Here is a 17,638-nt window from a genome sequence, read left to right as displayed (position 1 = left end):
CTGCAAGTCTTCGAGTCCCCTAGTGGCACAGAAAAAAAAAGTAAAAAAAAAGTTAATCAAAGTGTAAAAATAAAAGAAATACTTTTTTTCTCTATAAGGCTGGGTTCACACACACTATTTACGGACGTAATTCGGGCGTTTTAGCCCCGAATTACGTCCGAAAATGCGGCTCATAAGCGTCGGCAAACATCTACCCATTCATTAGAATGGGTCTTACGATGTTCTGTGCCGACGGTAATTTTTTTTACTCACCGCTGTCAAAAGGTGGCGCGTAAAAAAGACACCCGTGTCAAAGAAGTGCCTGTCACTTCTTCAGACGTAAATGGAGCCGTTTTCCATGGACTCCATTGAAAAACAGCTCCAATTACGTCCGTAATGGACGCAGCGAAAAGCGCCTGCACATGCCATTACGGCTGAAATTACAGTGCTGTTTTCTCCTGAGCGTGTCCAAACAGCAGTTTACGTCCACAGAAATGGCCTCGCCATTCTCGGGAGAACCCACTTAACGTTTTATGATGTATTTGTCTTCAGTGGCACAAACTTGGCACAACATATTATGCACTAAAATGGCATATCAGTGGAAAATTCAAATTTTCACTTTGCACCACCTGCTGCACATTAACCCCTTTGCGCATTATGGCTTGATAGGATGTCATCGTGCGGGGTTTGATGTATGGAGCTGGCTCATGTGCTGAGCCCGCTCCATACGCTGCGGTTGTCAGCTGTGTATTACAAGGACTAACGGACAGGAACAGCGATCGCTCTGTTACAGAAACAAGTAAAAAGAACAATATACTAATGTATTGCAGTGTATTGCACCAGTGATCCAATGATCGCTGGTTCAAGTCCCCTAAGGGTACTAATAAAATCTGTAAAAAAAATTAAATAAAGTTATTAGTAGTGAAAAAAAAAGTAAAAAAAAAACTTTTCCCATTTTTCTTCTAAAGCAATGTAAAAAAAAAATATATAAAGAAAATTGGTGTCGCTATGTCTGTAAAAGTCCAAGCTATTACAATATACCATTATTTAACTTGCACGGTGAACACCGTAGAAAATAAAATAAATAATTAACGCCAAAATCGCAGGTTTTTTGTCACCTTAGCTCACAAGAAAAAATTTAATAAAACGTGATAAAAAAATGGTACCAATAAAAACGAAAGTTCGTCCCACAGAAAAAAACCCTCATCCCGCTTAATCGACCGAAAAATAAAAAACTTACGGCTCTCAGAATGTGGTGAAACAAAACAATTTTTTAATAGATTTTTCTTTGTAAAAGCAGTAAAACATAAAAAACTATATAAATTTGGTATCACCGTAATTGTATTGAGCCGCAGAATAAAGTTAAGTTCTCATTTTTACCGCACGGTTGAAAGCCGTAAAAACTAAACCCAAAACAAAATAGATAAATCGCAGGTTTTTTCCAATTCCAGCCTGCAAAGAATTTTTTTTCAGTTTCCCAGTACGTTTTATGGTACTTTAAATGGTGTCAATAGAAACTACAACTCCTTCCGCAAAATATAAGCCCTCACACCGCTCTATTGATGGAAAAAGAAAAATGTTATGGCTCTTGGAATGCAGGGAGTGAAAAACTAAAATAAGAAAGCAAAAAAATGGATCAGTCCTGAAAGGGTTCATTCATTTCTAATGAAAAACATTTATGACCGCACGTGGGTTATAGCCGTACTTGCGAGAAATTTTTTACAAATGTTGGGGTGCTTTTTCTCCTTTATCCCTTGTGAAAATGAAAAAATTCAACATTTTAGTGGAAAAAAAGTGGATTTTCATTTTCACTGCCTAATTCCACGAAATTCTGCAAAAAAAAACTGTGGGGTCAAAATGCTAACTATACCCCTAGAAAAATTCCTTGAGGGGTGTAGTTTCCAAAATGGGGTCACTTTTGGGGGGGGGGGGTTTCCACTGTTTTGGTCCCTCCAGGCTGTTGCAAAATCTGTGCTCCAAAATCCAAATGGCGCTCCTTCTCTTCTGAGCGCTGCCATGGGTCCAATCAGCAGTTTATTACCACATATGGGGTATTGCTGTAATCGGGAGAAATTGCTTTACAAATGTTGGGGTCCATTTTTGGCTTTATTCCTTGTAAATATTAAAAAATTCAGGGTTTTAAGAAAAAATGTAGATTTTCTTTCACTAAAGACTAATTCCAATATATTTAGCAAAAAATCTGTATGGTCAAAATGCTAACTATACCCCTAGATACATTCCTTGAGAGGTGTAGTTTCAAAAATGGGGTAACTTTTGGTGTGTTTCCACTGTTTTGGCACCACAAGACCTTTTCAAACCTGACATGGTGCCTAAAATATATTCTAAAAAAAAAGGACGCCCCAAAATCCTCTAGGTGCTCCTTTGCTTCTGAGGCCGGTGCTTAAGTCCATTACCACACTAGGGCCACATGTAGGATATTTCTACAAACTGCAGAATCTGGGCAATAAATATTGAGTTGCATTTCTCGGGTAAACCTGACATGGTGCCTAAAATATATTCTAAAAAAAAAGGAGGCCCCAAAATCCTCTAGGTGCTCCTTTGCTTCTGAGGCCGGTGCTTAAGTCCATTACCACACTAGGGCCACATGTAGGATATTTCTACAAACTGCAGAATCTGGGCAATAAATATTGAGTTGAATTTCTCGGGTAAAACTTCTGTGGTACAATTTTTTTTATTACAAATTAATTTCAGCACAAAAAATGGAATTTGTAAATCTCCCCTCTACTTTGCTTTAATTCGTGTGAAACGCCTAAAGGGTTAAAACACTTTCTCAATGCTGTTTTGAATACTTTAAGGGGTGCAGTTTTCAAAATGGGGCAATTAATGGGGACTTTCTAATATATAAGGCCCTCAAAGCCACTTCAGAATTTAACTGGTCCTTGAAAAAATAGCCTTTTGAAATTTTCTTTAAAATATGAGAAATTGCTGCTAAAGTTCTAAGCCTTGGAATGTCCTAGAAAAATAAAAGGTCGTTCAAAAAAATTTTCTATGCTCTATGATCAAGAGAAGATGTGTAAAATATGCAGTACCATTTTGCGTGATACAGCAGAACGGAGCGGAAGTGAGCGCTGGCGTCTCCTAGGAAGGAGATGGGGACCAGCGCTCACGGATCCATGGCTGCGGGCATCGGGAGGTGAGTAAACCCGATGGCCCGTGGCGATGGACGCTACAGTATCCCCCCTCTTATGCCCCCTCTTCTTGGGGCCAGAGCGAGAGAGGAATTTTTTAATAAGAGCAGGAGCACTGAGGTTCTCTTCTGGCTCCCAGGACCTCTCCTCAGGACCAAACCCTCTCCAGTCCACCAAATAGAAAGTCCTTCCTCCTACCCTTTTGCAGTCCAGGATCTCCCTCACCTTGAATATATCAGAAGAACCGCTGGGAGCAAATGTGGAACTAGAAGTCTTGCTGTAGCAGTTCAGGACCACGGGTTTCAGGAGGGACACATGAAAGGAGTTGAGGATTCTGCGGGTAGGAGGCAGCCGCAGCTTGTATGAGGGCAACTTCAAACGAATGTTCAGAGAGGACAGCCAGACTTTAGTACCCGGAAGATACCGAGGCAGCTCTCTTCTCTCTATATCTGCCTTTCGCTTCATGCGATCGACTGCCAGCAAAATAGAGGACCGGGTCTGTCACCAGATTTGCAGAAAGTCCCCATATGCAGAGTCAGCAGCGGGTACCTGAGATGAAGTCAACACTGGAAGAGGGACTCTAGGATGTTGACTGTACACAATATGAAATGGAGTGGAAGTGGTAGATTCACTTGTGTGGTTGTTGTACGAGAACTTAGCCGATGGAAGAAGTTTTACCCAGTTATCGTGCTGTGAAGAGATGAAGTGAGGGAGATAATTCTCCATGATCTGGTTGATCCTCTCAACTTTCCCATTGGACTGGGGGTGATAGGCTGAGAAAAAGTCCAATCTCACATCCAGGAGTTTACAGAGGGCTCTCCAGAACTTTGAGGTAAACTGAACCCCCCCGGTCAGACACAATGTGAAGAGGCAAGCCATGCAAGCAAAAGATGTGTTGAATGAAGAGACTCGCCAGTCGGGGGCAGAAGGTAGGCCGGTCAGCGGGATGGTAGTGGACCAGAAATTGGAAACGGGTGAAGAACAGCGACCACCCGGCTTGACGAGGATTTAGTCGTTGAGCGGACTGAAGGTAGGTAAGGTTCTTGTGGTCGGTGTAGATCAAGATGGGGTGAGCTGCGCCCTCTAGAAGATGTCTCCACTCCTCCAGAGCCAATTTGATGGCCAGTAGCTCCCGATCTCCAATAGAGTAATTGCGCTCAGCAGAAGAAAAAAGTCTTGAGTAGTAGCCACATACTACTGCCTTTCCTTTGGAGCTCCTCTGAAACAGAAGTGCACCAGCACCAACAGAGGAAGCGTCCATCTCCAATGAGAACTGCCGAGATACGTCAGGATGATGGAAGATCGAAGTTGAAGTAAAGGCTTTCTTGAGGCTAATGAATGCGGACTCCATACCTTGGCATTCACACCCTTCTTGGTAAGGGTAGAGATGAGAGCTGTCAAAGATGAAAAGTTTGGAATAAACTGCCGGTAGAAATTGGCGAATCCCAGGAACCGTTGAATGGCCCTTAGGCCTTGTGGACGTGAACATTCCAGGACAGACTTTCGTTTCTCAGGATCCATCTTAAGACCTTGATCCGAGATGATGTAGCCCAGGAAGGGCAAAGACTTCTTTTCAAAGACTCACTTCTCCAACTTGGCGTATAAGCGATTCTCTCTTAGTTGCAGAAGAACTTGACGGACATGCCTCCGATGGGTAATCAGATCTGGAGAAAAAAAATCTAAATATCATCAAGATAAACTACAACACACATATAGAGGAGATCTCGGAAAATATAATTGACGAATTCCAGAAATACTGCGGGAGCGTTACACAGTCCGAAGGGCATCACTAGGTATTCATAGTGCCCATCACGGGTGTTAAATTCCGTCTTCCATTCGTCACCCCGGCGAATCCGGATTAGGTTATAAGCCCCCCGCAGATCTAGCTTAGAAAAATTTTTGGCTCCTCGTATGCGATCAAACAGCTCGGATATAAGTGGCAACGGGTATTTGTTCTTGACCGTGATCTGGTTGAGACCACGGTAGTCAATGCAGGGTCGAAGAGATCCATCTCTCTTCTTAACGAAGAAGAAGCCGGCCCCTGCCGGGGAGGAAGATTTTCGTATAAAACCCCTATCCAAATTCTCCTTGATATAGGCTGACATAGATAAAGTCTCTGGCAAGGAGAGAGGATATAACCATCCACGGGGAAGAGAAGCATTAGGAACCAGTTCAATGGGACAGTCATGATTCTGATGTGGAGTCAACCTCTCAGCTTCTCGTTTGCAGAAGACATCCGCAAAACTAGCATACTGAGATGGTAGACCGGAGAGTGATTGAGGCAGAGGGGGCATAACAGGACGGACTTGTGACAGGCAATGGCTATGGCATCTGGAACCCCATTGAAGAAACTCTCCGGAACTCCAGTCAAGAACCGGGGAATGTAGGCGGAGCCATGGCAGACCCAGCAGTTTAGGATTGATAGCCTTAGGTAGCACCAGGAAGGTGATATGCTCCGAGTGAAGAGCTCCGACCCGTAGTATCAACAGCTTCGTGATGAGCATAATTGGATCGGGCAATGGTAGACCATTCACAGAGGCAACAGCCAGGGGTCTCTCCATATGGACTGTGGGTAGACGTAAACGATCCACTAGATCCTGCTGGATAAAATTAGCAGCCGCTCCAAAGTCAAGATAGGCAGAGGAAGGATGTGACTTCTCTCCGGAGACGATGGCCACAGGAATCGATAATTTGGGAGAGGTTTTAACGTTTGGAGATGTTCCACCTAGAGTTGCCTCTCCAACCAAACCTAGGTACTGGAGTTTCCTGGTTTCTGTGGGCATTGGCGCACAAAATGACCCTTAAGGCCACAATACATACATAGTCCAGAGGAGCGTCTGCACTGCTTCTCCTGTTCAGATAACCGGACTCTGTCTACCTGCATGGGTTCTTCAGGTAGCGCACTAGGGGAAGGCAATAGTGGTCTCTGGACCGAGGGTGCTGGTCTGTGGACTCGGCTCTCCTGTCGAACCTCTTGAGTGCGCTCCTGGATTCTCATATCAACCCGGGTGGCTAACAGGATGAGGGCGTCCAAGGTAGAAGGAAGATCGCGGGCTGCCAGTTCGTCCTTGATGTGAAAGGACAGTCCCTGCCAGAAGGTCGCCATCAGTGGCTCATTGTTCCATGCCAGCTCGGCTGCCAGGGTACGGAAGGAGATACCAGCAGAAAAAAAAGGGACAAAGATAACATCAAAACCACAAAAAAGGCCATACTTACTAAGTGGGTGGGCGAAAACCCGTTCCCAGCAGGACACAGACAGGTCAAAAAATGCTGCAAAAATGCCCCAAAAACATACCCATAGGGAATTTAGATTGTGAGCCCCAATGGGGACAGTAAAAAAGTGGACATCTGTACAGCGCTGCGTAAATATGTTGGCGCTATATAAGTAACTGAAATAAATAAATAATAAATAAATAGGGTGCATTAAATAGTGATAGCCACTCCCACTAGTTGACTGTCTATTCAAAGTCAGTCCAGTCATTGATCATTTTAACACCATATTTGCCCAAGCATGAATCTCCGAAAAGTATGTTTGCGTAGACAAGTCACTTGTACTTTTAAACAGGTGGCTTAAATTTTACAAATAGTTGCCTAGTAAGAGGGCAAGGTACGGCAATAAAATGTACAAGCTGTGCTAGAGTACGTTAGTGTACACCCACAGGTTTAGCGTTTAGGAAGGGAAGGATACCAAGATTTAACCTGCTGACTGCCCCCTTCCTGGGATTTAGTGGGATTTGGGGTACCCACTGATGAACCAGGCATACCGTTTCTACGTGGAAAACTTTTATACCAGCATCTTACTGTTTAAGTTGAATCTCTATCAGAAGTACTGCAGCATGGGGCACCGTACTCAAAAACCAGAGAGCAGAATGGGTGAGAGCAGGACACTATGCAGTGAGAACATGTTGTTGGTCAAGTATAAGGAAAAGAGGGATGTCCTTATATTACAACTACAATTCCCAGCATAGGCAGACCCTCTCCCGTCTCTGTATGATGTAGCACTACAGTGACGCCCAAGCCAGATTGCTTCCTTGCTATAATAGGTACATGGGAGGGGTAAATCTCTGATTGGAGGAGACTTTATTGGGGAAATGTTTTGAATACTTTGAGGGGTGCAGTTTTTATAATGGTGTGATTTATAGAGGTTTTTTTTTAAATAAATAGGCCCCTCAAAGCGCCTTCAGAAATGAATTGGTCCCTAAAAAAAAAAGTTTTGGGAAATGTTGCTGAAAATATACAAAAAATTGCTGAACTAGCGTCCTACAAAAATTAAAGGATGTTCAAAAAATTATGGCAACATAAAGAAGAAATATGATAAATAAGAATTAATAACTTATGTGTGGTCTTACAAGCAGATAAATAAAATATTTCCAAATTTTCACTGCATTTGGGTGTTTTCACAAATAAACACAGAATGTATCGACCGAAAGTTACCACTAACATAAAGTACAATGTGTCACAAAAAACAATCTCAGAATCGATTATATACATAAAAGCATTAAAAAGTTTCTACTTTATAAAGTCAGATTTTATAAATGTTGCTCTGTTAGGAAGGCTAAAACTGGTTAATTAAATAAACAGATTATACTCTTTCTGGCATAATATACATTGACCCGCTTATGTTATAGGGATCCCCCCTACACTCTTACAGGCCTCTACTCAGGCCGTCTCTCTCTACCTCAGCCTGGGTTAATCAATCCATTGCGGAGAGGCTCTGGCCTATCTCCTTACCATGCAGGGAGTCCACTTAACTCTCCAAAGCCTGTCCTTTCACGAGGCTCCTTGCCACACTTGGCTCACTTCGTGGCTTCCTCCCATCTTGGGCCTATGCCACACACTACAGTGTTTCAGGGCTGAAGCCCATGCAGTGAACCCTGTGTGGCATGAGCATTATTCATTTTGCACCCCTGCATATGGTGCGCTCTCCCACTGCTCTGGCCTACAATATTACCTCTCCAAAAAATTGTGATCGTAGACAATCTTCCCCCTCTCCAGTCCCGAATGGAGGGACACTACATACATAGTAAAAAAGAAAGACACTGCCGTTGTATTACAGCACATATATAGGATTTACATCAAATGTAATACTGAACAAATACATATGAAACATGTTCTTTATTGCCTGGCATTGGTTTTTACATTGTTACTACAGTGTTTTTTGTTTTTTTATGAAATTAAATGTTTGTTGTTATTTTATTATTTATTCATAAGGCCATGCATACATTAATTTCAAATGTTTGGTTGCATTGAGCTTATGACCTGCTTCGCCCATATAGTGCAAAACACTTCTTTTCCCCACATTGAGTAATTACTAAGTTGCCCGACCAGAGGCTCCTCTATAGAAGACCAGGAGAAAAACATGTTGTCATAAATAGAATTATTGTTGAAATAAATAGAAGTTAACATTGTTCTCTTCCTACTTACAAATGGCTTTACTTCATTGTTTTAGACACCTACTCTATGAGCTTGGAAACCTTGTACCAAAAAGTGAACTTGAGAAAATTAAGTTGAATTTTACAGATATTCTTCCCAAAGCAACAGTGGAGAAATTAACAGTAAGGAATACTTAAAGGCTATATGAACACCCTTGGATCAATTTTGTTTTATTGCAATGCATGTATTAAGGGGGAGAGACATTTATGTAATTGGTTTTAATTAAACATTTTGCAAAGTTTGGCATCTGCAGCTTGTATGTTTTCCAATACATTGCAAGCTTCTCAATGCCGTTCACGATCAATTCTGTCAGACAAGCTTCCTGTTGGCGCGTCTCCAGCCGCTCCCTCTCCTCTCCTTAATGCTTATTTAAGCTCAATTCTGATCTATCAAAATGCTTGGATTTGCGTTCAGTAGAAGAGAGAGAGCGGCTGAAGACGAGCTATAAAAATTTTCCAAAAACCAAAGTCCATAACCTTTAACTCTGTATAAAACACCTTTATATTAGAGAGCTGGAAAATTGCTAGAATTGTGTACTAGTTCGTCAGCTGCTGCACAGTCTCTTGTTACTTTTATGTTTCCTCGTTGTCCAAGGGCTAATTATTGATGATGATATTTGGCTCTATCATTGTCCTTGTCAGTTATGCGTGCCAACTGTTTCATATTAGTCTTGTTGCTCAAATCTAAACTAATGTTATTGTTAATGGTCGCACTCTCTTTCTCTCGCTCTCTCTCTCGCTCTCTCTCTGTCGAATTTTTTTTTTTATTAAATTGAAACAAAAAGTTTTATTTTTTTCAGATTTGCTATTTTTGCTGCGGAATCGCTGCTCTTCCACCGTAAAAATTGCAACATATGCTATTTGTGGCAGCTTTGATCTACCCATTGAATTAAATAGGGAAAAAAAAAATGCAACAAAAGTGCTACGATTCGCATGTCAATTTATGCTGCAGATTAAAAACCCACACCGCAGGTGAATTTATGAACGTTTTCTCAGCTGATTTTTTCTGCAGCATGTGGATGAGATTTGTTGAAATATCACTGTAAATGCTACCGATTTTCTGCAGACAATTACTTTGCGGAAATTCTGCAGCGGTGATGCTATGTGGGAACCCAGCCTAAGACTGGCGTATGAAACACCAGTCTTAATAAATTTCCCCCATATTGTAAATAGGTCTTTGAATGGGTTTAAGCAGCAGAAATAGTGATCTCTAATTTCACTGGTGCGGTACATAGGTAAGTCCTACGTATTTGGCTTGATTTTATCTTTTACATAACCTGCATTATTCTGCTTGCAATTGATGTACATATAGTGGGTTTTCTTAAAATCTATCTATCTATCTATCTATCTATCTATCTATCTATCTATCTATCTATCTATCTATCTATCTATCTATCTATCTATCTATCTATCTATCTATCTATCTATCTATCTATCTATCTATCTATCATCTATCTATCTATCATCACAAAACACATGTTATTCTCTTTGTATTCCAGAGTTTATGGGATCTTTTCATTGAATTGGAAAAAAAACATCTAATCAAGAATGATAATCTGAACAATCTGGAGAAAATTGCTCCCTTTTTTGATAATGAAGAGTTTCAGAGACTTATTTTAGAATATAAAAGAAAATCAGGTATACAATCCTCTATCTGCAAAGCATCCTTGTGATAGTTGTGCATATAGGGGCAGGTTTTCATAAAGCATCTCTCTACACTTTGCTCTGTTTATATTTCCCACAATCCTGACTAGTCTCACACATTTTTACAAATTAATATCTATTATATTAGAATATGGCTGTATCCATTCTAGAATGTGGAAAAACTGAAGCGGTCTGTATATTTTCTGAATGCACTGTATATTAACTAGTATTTCTGTTTTTGTTTCTCTTGGTTTTGTTTAAAGTCACTATGGGGAAAACATAATTAAGGCCCCCTTCAGGTGGCCTTTTTGACCTTAGTTTAGCTACTTGCCCGTACGGCTCTATTAGCCCGATGGAGGCCAAAAGAGAGAGAGAGTCCTATTGGCCTCCATCAGGCTGGTATGCGTCAGCATACCATTTTTTTTATTTTTTTTAAAGGATGGAATAGCTTAGTAGACTACGCTAATCCATCCAAAGGGATCCCACAAAACAGCATATACCATACTGTATGTGTTTTTAAAGATGGTAGCCTATGGTATACATCACAAGAATATACTTGTAACATATATGTAATGGACTTTTCAATAGCTTTTTATGACGTATTTGTAAAACGCATATGGATGACAGATGAGTTAAACGGATGTCTAACAGTGGCATCCATCACCCATAGGCTATAATGGTATCCGTTTGACAGATATGCCATGAATAGCATCATGAGACTCCATGACCTATCCGTTAAATGGATACTATTATAATCTATGGTGAATGATGCCACTGTAAGGTATCTGTCACAGCCTACGTTTAATGTATACATATTTTTTGTCATCTTAGCTGCTGTTTCAGGATCCATGAACATTGAGGATTCCCACGGAAACCTAACTTGCAGAACAGAAGAGGCAGAGGTAAAACATATATAGCTTGTGAGAATACTAGTATATTTGAGGTAATAATACAAGTACTTACCTAATTTTGAAGAAATTGTCTAGCTAAAAAACGTTATCTAATACCAAATCTTATTAATTATTATAGAATTACCCTTTGAAAAACGCAAAAATCTTTACTATTTTGATGTGGGTGGGCAGCTATGATTAATCTTTATTATAGCACATAGACAACATAAAGGGTAAGAAAAAAAAGTAGAACCTTCAGACCAGTACAATGTTATACATGTGAAAAGGTTGGGTTCCAAAGTAAAGGTGCTGATAAACAATTGATACAGAAGATCAAAGGTCACCTGTAAAAATTGCTCAACAGAGCAACAAAATAGATTTATCAAGGGAGGGGCCACTGGGAAATTCCCTACCAATTCCCTACATGGGCCAATAATCGGGCAGACAATCATTCATTTGTTCGCACAAATGCTCGTTCTCGATCATTGCCCTATGTTAACACAAATTTTTCGGCTGATGACATAGTTTATGAAGCCTATAAAATATTTATTGTCTGCAGTACATCTCCCCGTGTAAACAGGGGATGTGCTGCCAATAATATGCAAACTGTATGACGACCAATGCGTTATATCATCAATTGGCGCTCGCTATGGGCAGATATGCCCATGTAACCAGCCTTAAGTATTAGTTACTAAGTTGAACATAACTAAATCAATTTGTAATAGGAAATAATGAAAGTAAATGATCAGATAAATATAATGATTGATCATGGCTACTTCGGTTGAAAAACTACACATCCATCTTTTTGAGCCAGAGAAAGTCAAAACAAACCCCTTTGAACACTGCAGCCAATTTTGCATCACAAAAAAAATAATTCCTTCCTAATAGGAAACAGGGTAGGAGGAATCCTCCAGCTCACCAAGAGAATGTCTTTAATCCAGACTGCGCACACGGTAGCAAATATCGAAGTACAAGAGAAAACTTTTGAAATTATTTGGCGCTGGATCACAGTTTTCTCTTGTTCTTCGATAGTCAAATAAGTACCCTGGATCAATATGACGTTATTCCCCTCCTTATGTCAATATGGTATTAAAACAGAACCAGTATCTTTTTAATATTCGATTATAAAATGGGAAGAAAAAAATTCTAGGGTGTCTCCTGTACCTCAGCAGGTATGTGGAATCTGTGCAAAGCACTCAAGTACAGAACTTTTTATTGTAAGCAAGAAAATAGGGGCAGGTCTCTATAAGCGAAATGTATGATCATTTATATGACTTTGGGGTAACATTTTCTATGTGATGTGTACATGTGCGCACATGACCGCTTTAAAATGTCCATATCCATGTTATGGAGCAAGGTCCCGGTGGTGCGGGTGTGTTGGAGAAGAGGTTAACATAAAGAACAATCTGCATGGTAATCTGCTTACAGAGGTATGTTGGAAGGACATCATGACATCACAGGTTTGCTTGACAACAGCCCAAATGTAGGAGTTTCGTTCCTGGAGTCGGGTCGCAATGCTGAAAACTGTACTTACTTTCAGCGCCATGTTTAGCACTGTTTGTGACAAGAAGCTGATCATTTCAGTAGGATCAGTCCGTGTGTATTCAGATTGGTGACAGGTATAATTACTGGCGTTTCCACAGTGTATGGAGCGTCTCCGACTACTGCTTCCCATATTGCCACTGCGGGGGAAACGGGTAGTCTGAAGTCACAGTAACATCTTAGTGAGTTAAAGGTTTTAAGACTGAATATAGCCATTCATCACGGGCATCATATGCAAAGCAACTGCCCCACGTTTTTTACATGAATGTTTTGTTTTTCTTTAGATTTCAAGTCTTTTTTACAAAATGAATAGTAAGACTCGTGGGATTTGCGTTATGATAAGTAATTTTAACTTCAGTAAAGCAAGAAGTAATCCTGGCCAACAAGGCTTTAAAGACAGGACAGGGACCAAAAAAGATGAAGGTAAAAACAGCATAAACATAGTATTAGCACCAGTATAAATGCATATTTCTTTATAATGTTTGTGGCGTCTCTTTCCTTGTAACCCCGCTTTCTTATGTGTATTTAAACTGTGCAAGCAGGTGGTAAATATTCAAAATGACAAAGCACCTATTTGGAACAAGAACAGGTCCATAATGATCCTGTCTTCTAATTTTCAAAAAAATATTGCTCTTGTAAAATATGACATGATATCAAGTTAGTCATCTGCCACACCTAGATGTTACAGTGAACGGCCAGTCACCACAAAAAAATGATATCCTCAACACAGCGGAGGTAGTTACTTCAAAAATAACATTAATCATTACCATTAAAAGATATGGACGTACAAGACAAAACACACATACATGACTTTTAGGGTGTATATCATATCAGGACCTTTTTAGAAAACGTATCCCACCCTATATATCATAAAGCTGAGAAAAAGTGCCTGCCACAATACGGCCACTAAATCATCCTGTTGACGTCAATACGATAAATAAAAAACACAACAGAAAAAAATGGATCTTACCAGACTTCTTGCAAGGATTCAGTATCTGTCACCTGTCAGAGTTGGTCACAGGATTACTCCAGATCTTTAAACCACAGCAGATCTGAATATAGAGTAACAAATCTGTCCCTATCTCACTCTGATCCTAGGACAACAACAGGACTGATATTCAGAACTGTCACTGACTCTAAATACATGAAACTAGCTAACCAAATCATGTCCCAACACTATAGAGACCCTATACAGTACTCTATTATTTTATAGATTAAAATACCACATTTATATAGGCTTTAAGAGTGGCTGGGGTCAAATGTCAAAATACAAAAAATAAATGACATAGCCTGTGTAACCCTGTCTTTTCAACTACAAAGCTGTTCTTCCACCTGTTCCATGCGCATGATCTTCTTAATGTTCAAACCATTGAGGGATGGTTGAGGAGTCCAGATTTTCCAGAGGGGTGGCATACAGGCCTTTGCTGCACTGAGAAAATAGCATAAGAACAAATGTTTGCATCTCCGTACAGGTCCAAGCCGGTAATCTTAAAAGCAATGGTGCAGACCTCTATGTAGGAGCACTTTTTTTTGAGGGGTCTGTGTGGTAATATACAGGGGGGGGGGATTGCTGTGTGATAGTATATACAAGGGGAGAGGGGGGCTGTGTGACAGTATATACAATAGGGTGGCCCTTAGCTATAGGTAATTTTCCGAAAGTTAATATTTTGTTGCTCCCATCCCCTAATTCTGTTCCAATCAACAAAAAAACGGGCTGTGCAAAACTTCAGCTCAATCGGACAACTGGTGACCCTCAAACGCCTTGAAGTTAGAATATAGTATATGCAACAATTAATTCCGTTCAAAAGCGGTATACTCTTCCCTATCTCAACCATTTTCTTTTTTTCTTCTAAGAGAAATTTATGTGGACACATCCAGGCAGCCCCAGCCATTCTGAATCAACTGTTGCTGCTGCTGTGGTTGTTGCTGCCGCTGATATTTCCCGAATGATGACAGAGGAATTTTCACTGCCGTCACCACCATCACTGCTTTGGTTGCTTGATGTTGAATAGTCAGTTTTTGATGTAGCAAATGATGAGTAGCAAAATGTTGTTCCATTTCTTCATAAGTCCTTTTTTTCCTGGCAGTTTCCATTGTAGTTCGCCTCAGTGATCTTTCTTCCTTGTGTTTTAGTTTTTGATATACACCAACCATGGAGCCCGGTCGTGCTTTTTGGCACTGAAGCATTAAGAAATTCTTATCCTCTTCATTTTTCATCTGTCCCAAAGCATCTAAATGAGCTATGTCAAAGAGATCGTCCATCATTTCCACAAAAATATATTTTTTATTTTTCATTGCCTGCAGTTCTAGTCAAATTTTTCTGTAAACCTTTCCATTCATCATAGAGTTTGAGTAACTTATCAACGCAGTGGTCAGTTCTTCTAGTAGGAATTTGTGCTATTTGCCCAAAAATTTAAACTTCTTGAATCACCAATGCTGCACTTTCCTTCGTTGTAAGAATTACAACTCTTAGGCCTGATTTACACGAGTGTGTGCGTTTTGCGCGCGCAAAAAACGCTGCGTTTTGCGTGCGCAAAAGGCAATTGACAGCTCCGTGTGTCATCCGTGTATGATGCGCGGCTGCGTGATTTTCGCGCAGCCGCCATCATAGAGATGAGGCTAGTCGACGCCCGTCACTGTCCAAGGTGCTGAAAGAGCTAACTGATCGGCAGTAACTCTTTCAGCACCCTCGACAGTGAATGCCGATCACAATATACACCAACCTGTGAATCAAAAAAGACTTTCAAACTTACCATGAACTGCCTGCTTCCTCCAGTCCGGTCTCCCGGCCGTTGCCTTGGTGACGCGTCCCTCTCTTGTCATCCGGCCCCACCTCCCAGGATGACGCGGCAGTCCATGAGACCGCTGCAGCCTGTGATTGGCTGCGGCCTGTGCTTGGCCTGTGATTGGCTGCAGCTGTCACTTGGACTTAATTGTCATCCCGGGAGGTCGGACTGGAGGAAGAAGCCGGGACTTATCGGTAAGTCCGAACTTCTGTTTTTTTTTACACGTATATGTATATTGGGATCGAAAGTCACTGTCCATGGTGCTGAAACAGTTTAAGTCTTTCAGCACCGTGGGCAGTGACTGTCTCCTGACGTCGCGTACCCGAACATTTTTTGCCGGGTTCGGTCAAAACGAGTTCGGCCGAACCCGGTGAAGTTCGGTGCGCTCATCTCTAATTTGACACTCCGTTTGGATGTTTGTAAACAGAAAAGCACGTGGTGCTTTTCTGTTTACATTCATCCTTTTGACAGCTCTTGCGCGAATCACGCAGTTCGCACGGAAGTGCTTCCGTGCGGCATGCGTGGTTTTCACGCACCCATTGACTTCAATGGGTGCGTGATGCGTGAAAAACGCACGATTATAGAACATGTCGTGAGTTTTACGCAACGCACTCACGCTGCGCAAAATTCACGCATCGTCTAAACAGCCCCATAGACTATTATAGGTGCGTACGACACGCGTGAAAAGCACGCCCGTCGCACGCGCGTATAATACGCTCGTGTAAATGAGGCCTTACATTGTAGAAGAAAACGCCTAAAACTTGCCGGCTCAACGGTAGTTTGGCTCAGACGATTTGATTGTAAATGTAGCCAACAAGAGAGACATAAAAATATTTTCTTAACTTCTGTGATGAACTACCTGAAGAAGTTGATGCCATTTTACAAGTTTAGGAAGAACACGTCACAAAAGCCACTTTACACCAGCAGCACAAACACTTCTGAAACAATAATTGAAAAATCATTCATCAAAGACATCATCATATTTGGTTACAAAATAAGTAAATGAAGCACATTATAAAAACGGAGAGGTTATAAAATAAGTTTATCTAATAATAATAATAGTATAAATAATAGTATAAGTTTATCTAATATTAATAATGAAAAATCGCATAACATAATTCACACTCACTGCAAACATTTGGTGATTTTTTATATTAACTTAGCAATAGAAAATCACATGCTATCGGTAAAAAAAAAAATCGCATGCTAATAAAATTAATGAAAACTCACATTAATTTCCATTACTAGTGCCTACAAGTGATTACAAATAAAATAACTAAAAAAATGTTTTATCTGAAAAAATTACTAAACTTCATGGTCAATGAGGGTCGCCTCGCAGTTGTCCGATTGAGCTAAAATTTTGCACATATTGTTTTTTTGTTGATTCGAACAAGATAGGGGGGTAGGAGCTAAACTTTTATAAAGTTGAAAAATAAGGGCCACCCTAATATACAAGGGGAGAGGGGGGCTGTGTGACAGTATATACAAGGGGAGAGGGAGGCTAATTAAAAAAACAAAAAAAAACCTCTTCCTATGACAAAGAAATGTGAGCTATTTCTTTGCCATGACTAAGAGCACAGGAGCTGCTCGAAACGCGTAGGCCAGGGCATACCGCCTACTCACATTTTTCCTGGGACTGCGTCTCCCTACGATTTTTATCTGTATTACCCCAATAAAGATGGGAACATCGCTTCCTTTTTAATTAACAACTGAACTCAGCGCTGGATCATTTCTTCTGTTTCTTATAAGAATGGAGGGCGATAGTAGGAAGGGAAAGTGGCCACGGTAGGTTGAATAACATTGATAAGCTGTGTTGCAGATCCCTGCACAACGGACGGCTGAGAGCATCACTGTAAAGGGAAGCACAGTGATGGAGCGACAGCGCTAAGCTACTGTGGCCCCTTCGTTCTAGGGATCAAAAAACATAAGTGCAAAAACTCCCAGCATTACCTGATAAATTATCATATCATGTTGGGACAATGTTACAAAGTAGAAAATGCAGGATGTGTCATAGGACACAACAAACCCCAGACCAAAGGAAAAATAAATTCTGATCCCAGACCAGACTTCTAAATGAACTTAGACCCCTAAATTAATCAGACCCCAGATCAGACCTCTAAATCCGACCCAAGACCCCTAAATCAGACCCTAGATTAGACCACTAAATTAATCAGACACATAGATCAGACCACAGATCAGACCCAAAAATTAATCAG

General features: G+C 40.8%; 1 protein-coding gene across 1 annotated transcript in view; it reads left to right on the top strand.

Moving 5' to 3' along the window:
* The window catches only part of LOC142656585 (caspase-8-like), a 44,548-nt gene that overhangs the window by 17,590 nt on the left and 9,320 nt on the right, over positions 1–17,638 (top strand). Inside the window, exons 3-6 of the mRNA XM_075831516.1 lie at positions 8,578–8,683; positions 10,060–10,198; positions 11,036–11,106; positions 12,921–13,059. Coding sequence (XP_075687631.1) covers positions 8,578–8,683; positions 10,060–10,198; positions 11,036–11,106; positions 12,921–13,059 — 455 coding nt within the window. The remainder of the gene's footprint in view (positions 1–8,577; positions 8,684–10,059; positions 10,199–11,035; positions 11,107–12,920; positions 13,060–17,638) is intronic.

This window comes from Rhinoderma darwinii, chromosome 6, assembly GCF_050947455.1.
Source record: "Rhinoderma darwinii isolate aRhiDar2 chromosome 6, aRhiDar2.hap1, whole genome shotgun sequence".
NCBI classification, from domain to species: domain Eukaryota; kingdom Metazoa; phylum Chordata; class Amphibia; order Anura; family Rhinodermatidae; genus Rhinoderma; species Rhinoderma darwinii.
Note: the sequence above shows the minus strand (reverse complement) of the source record. Positions and strands in the feature narration are given on the sequence as shown.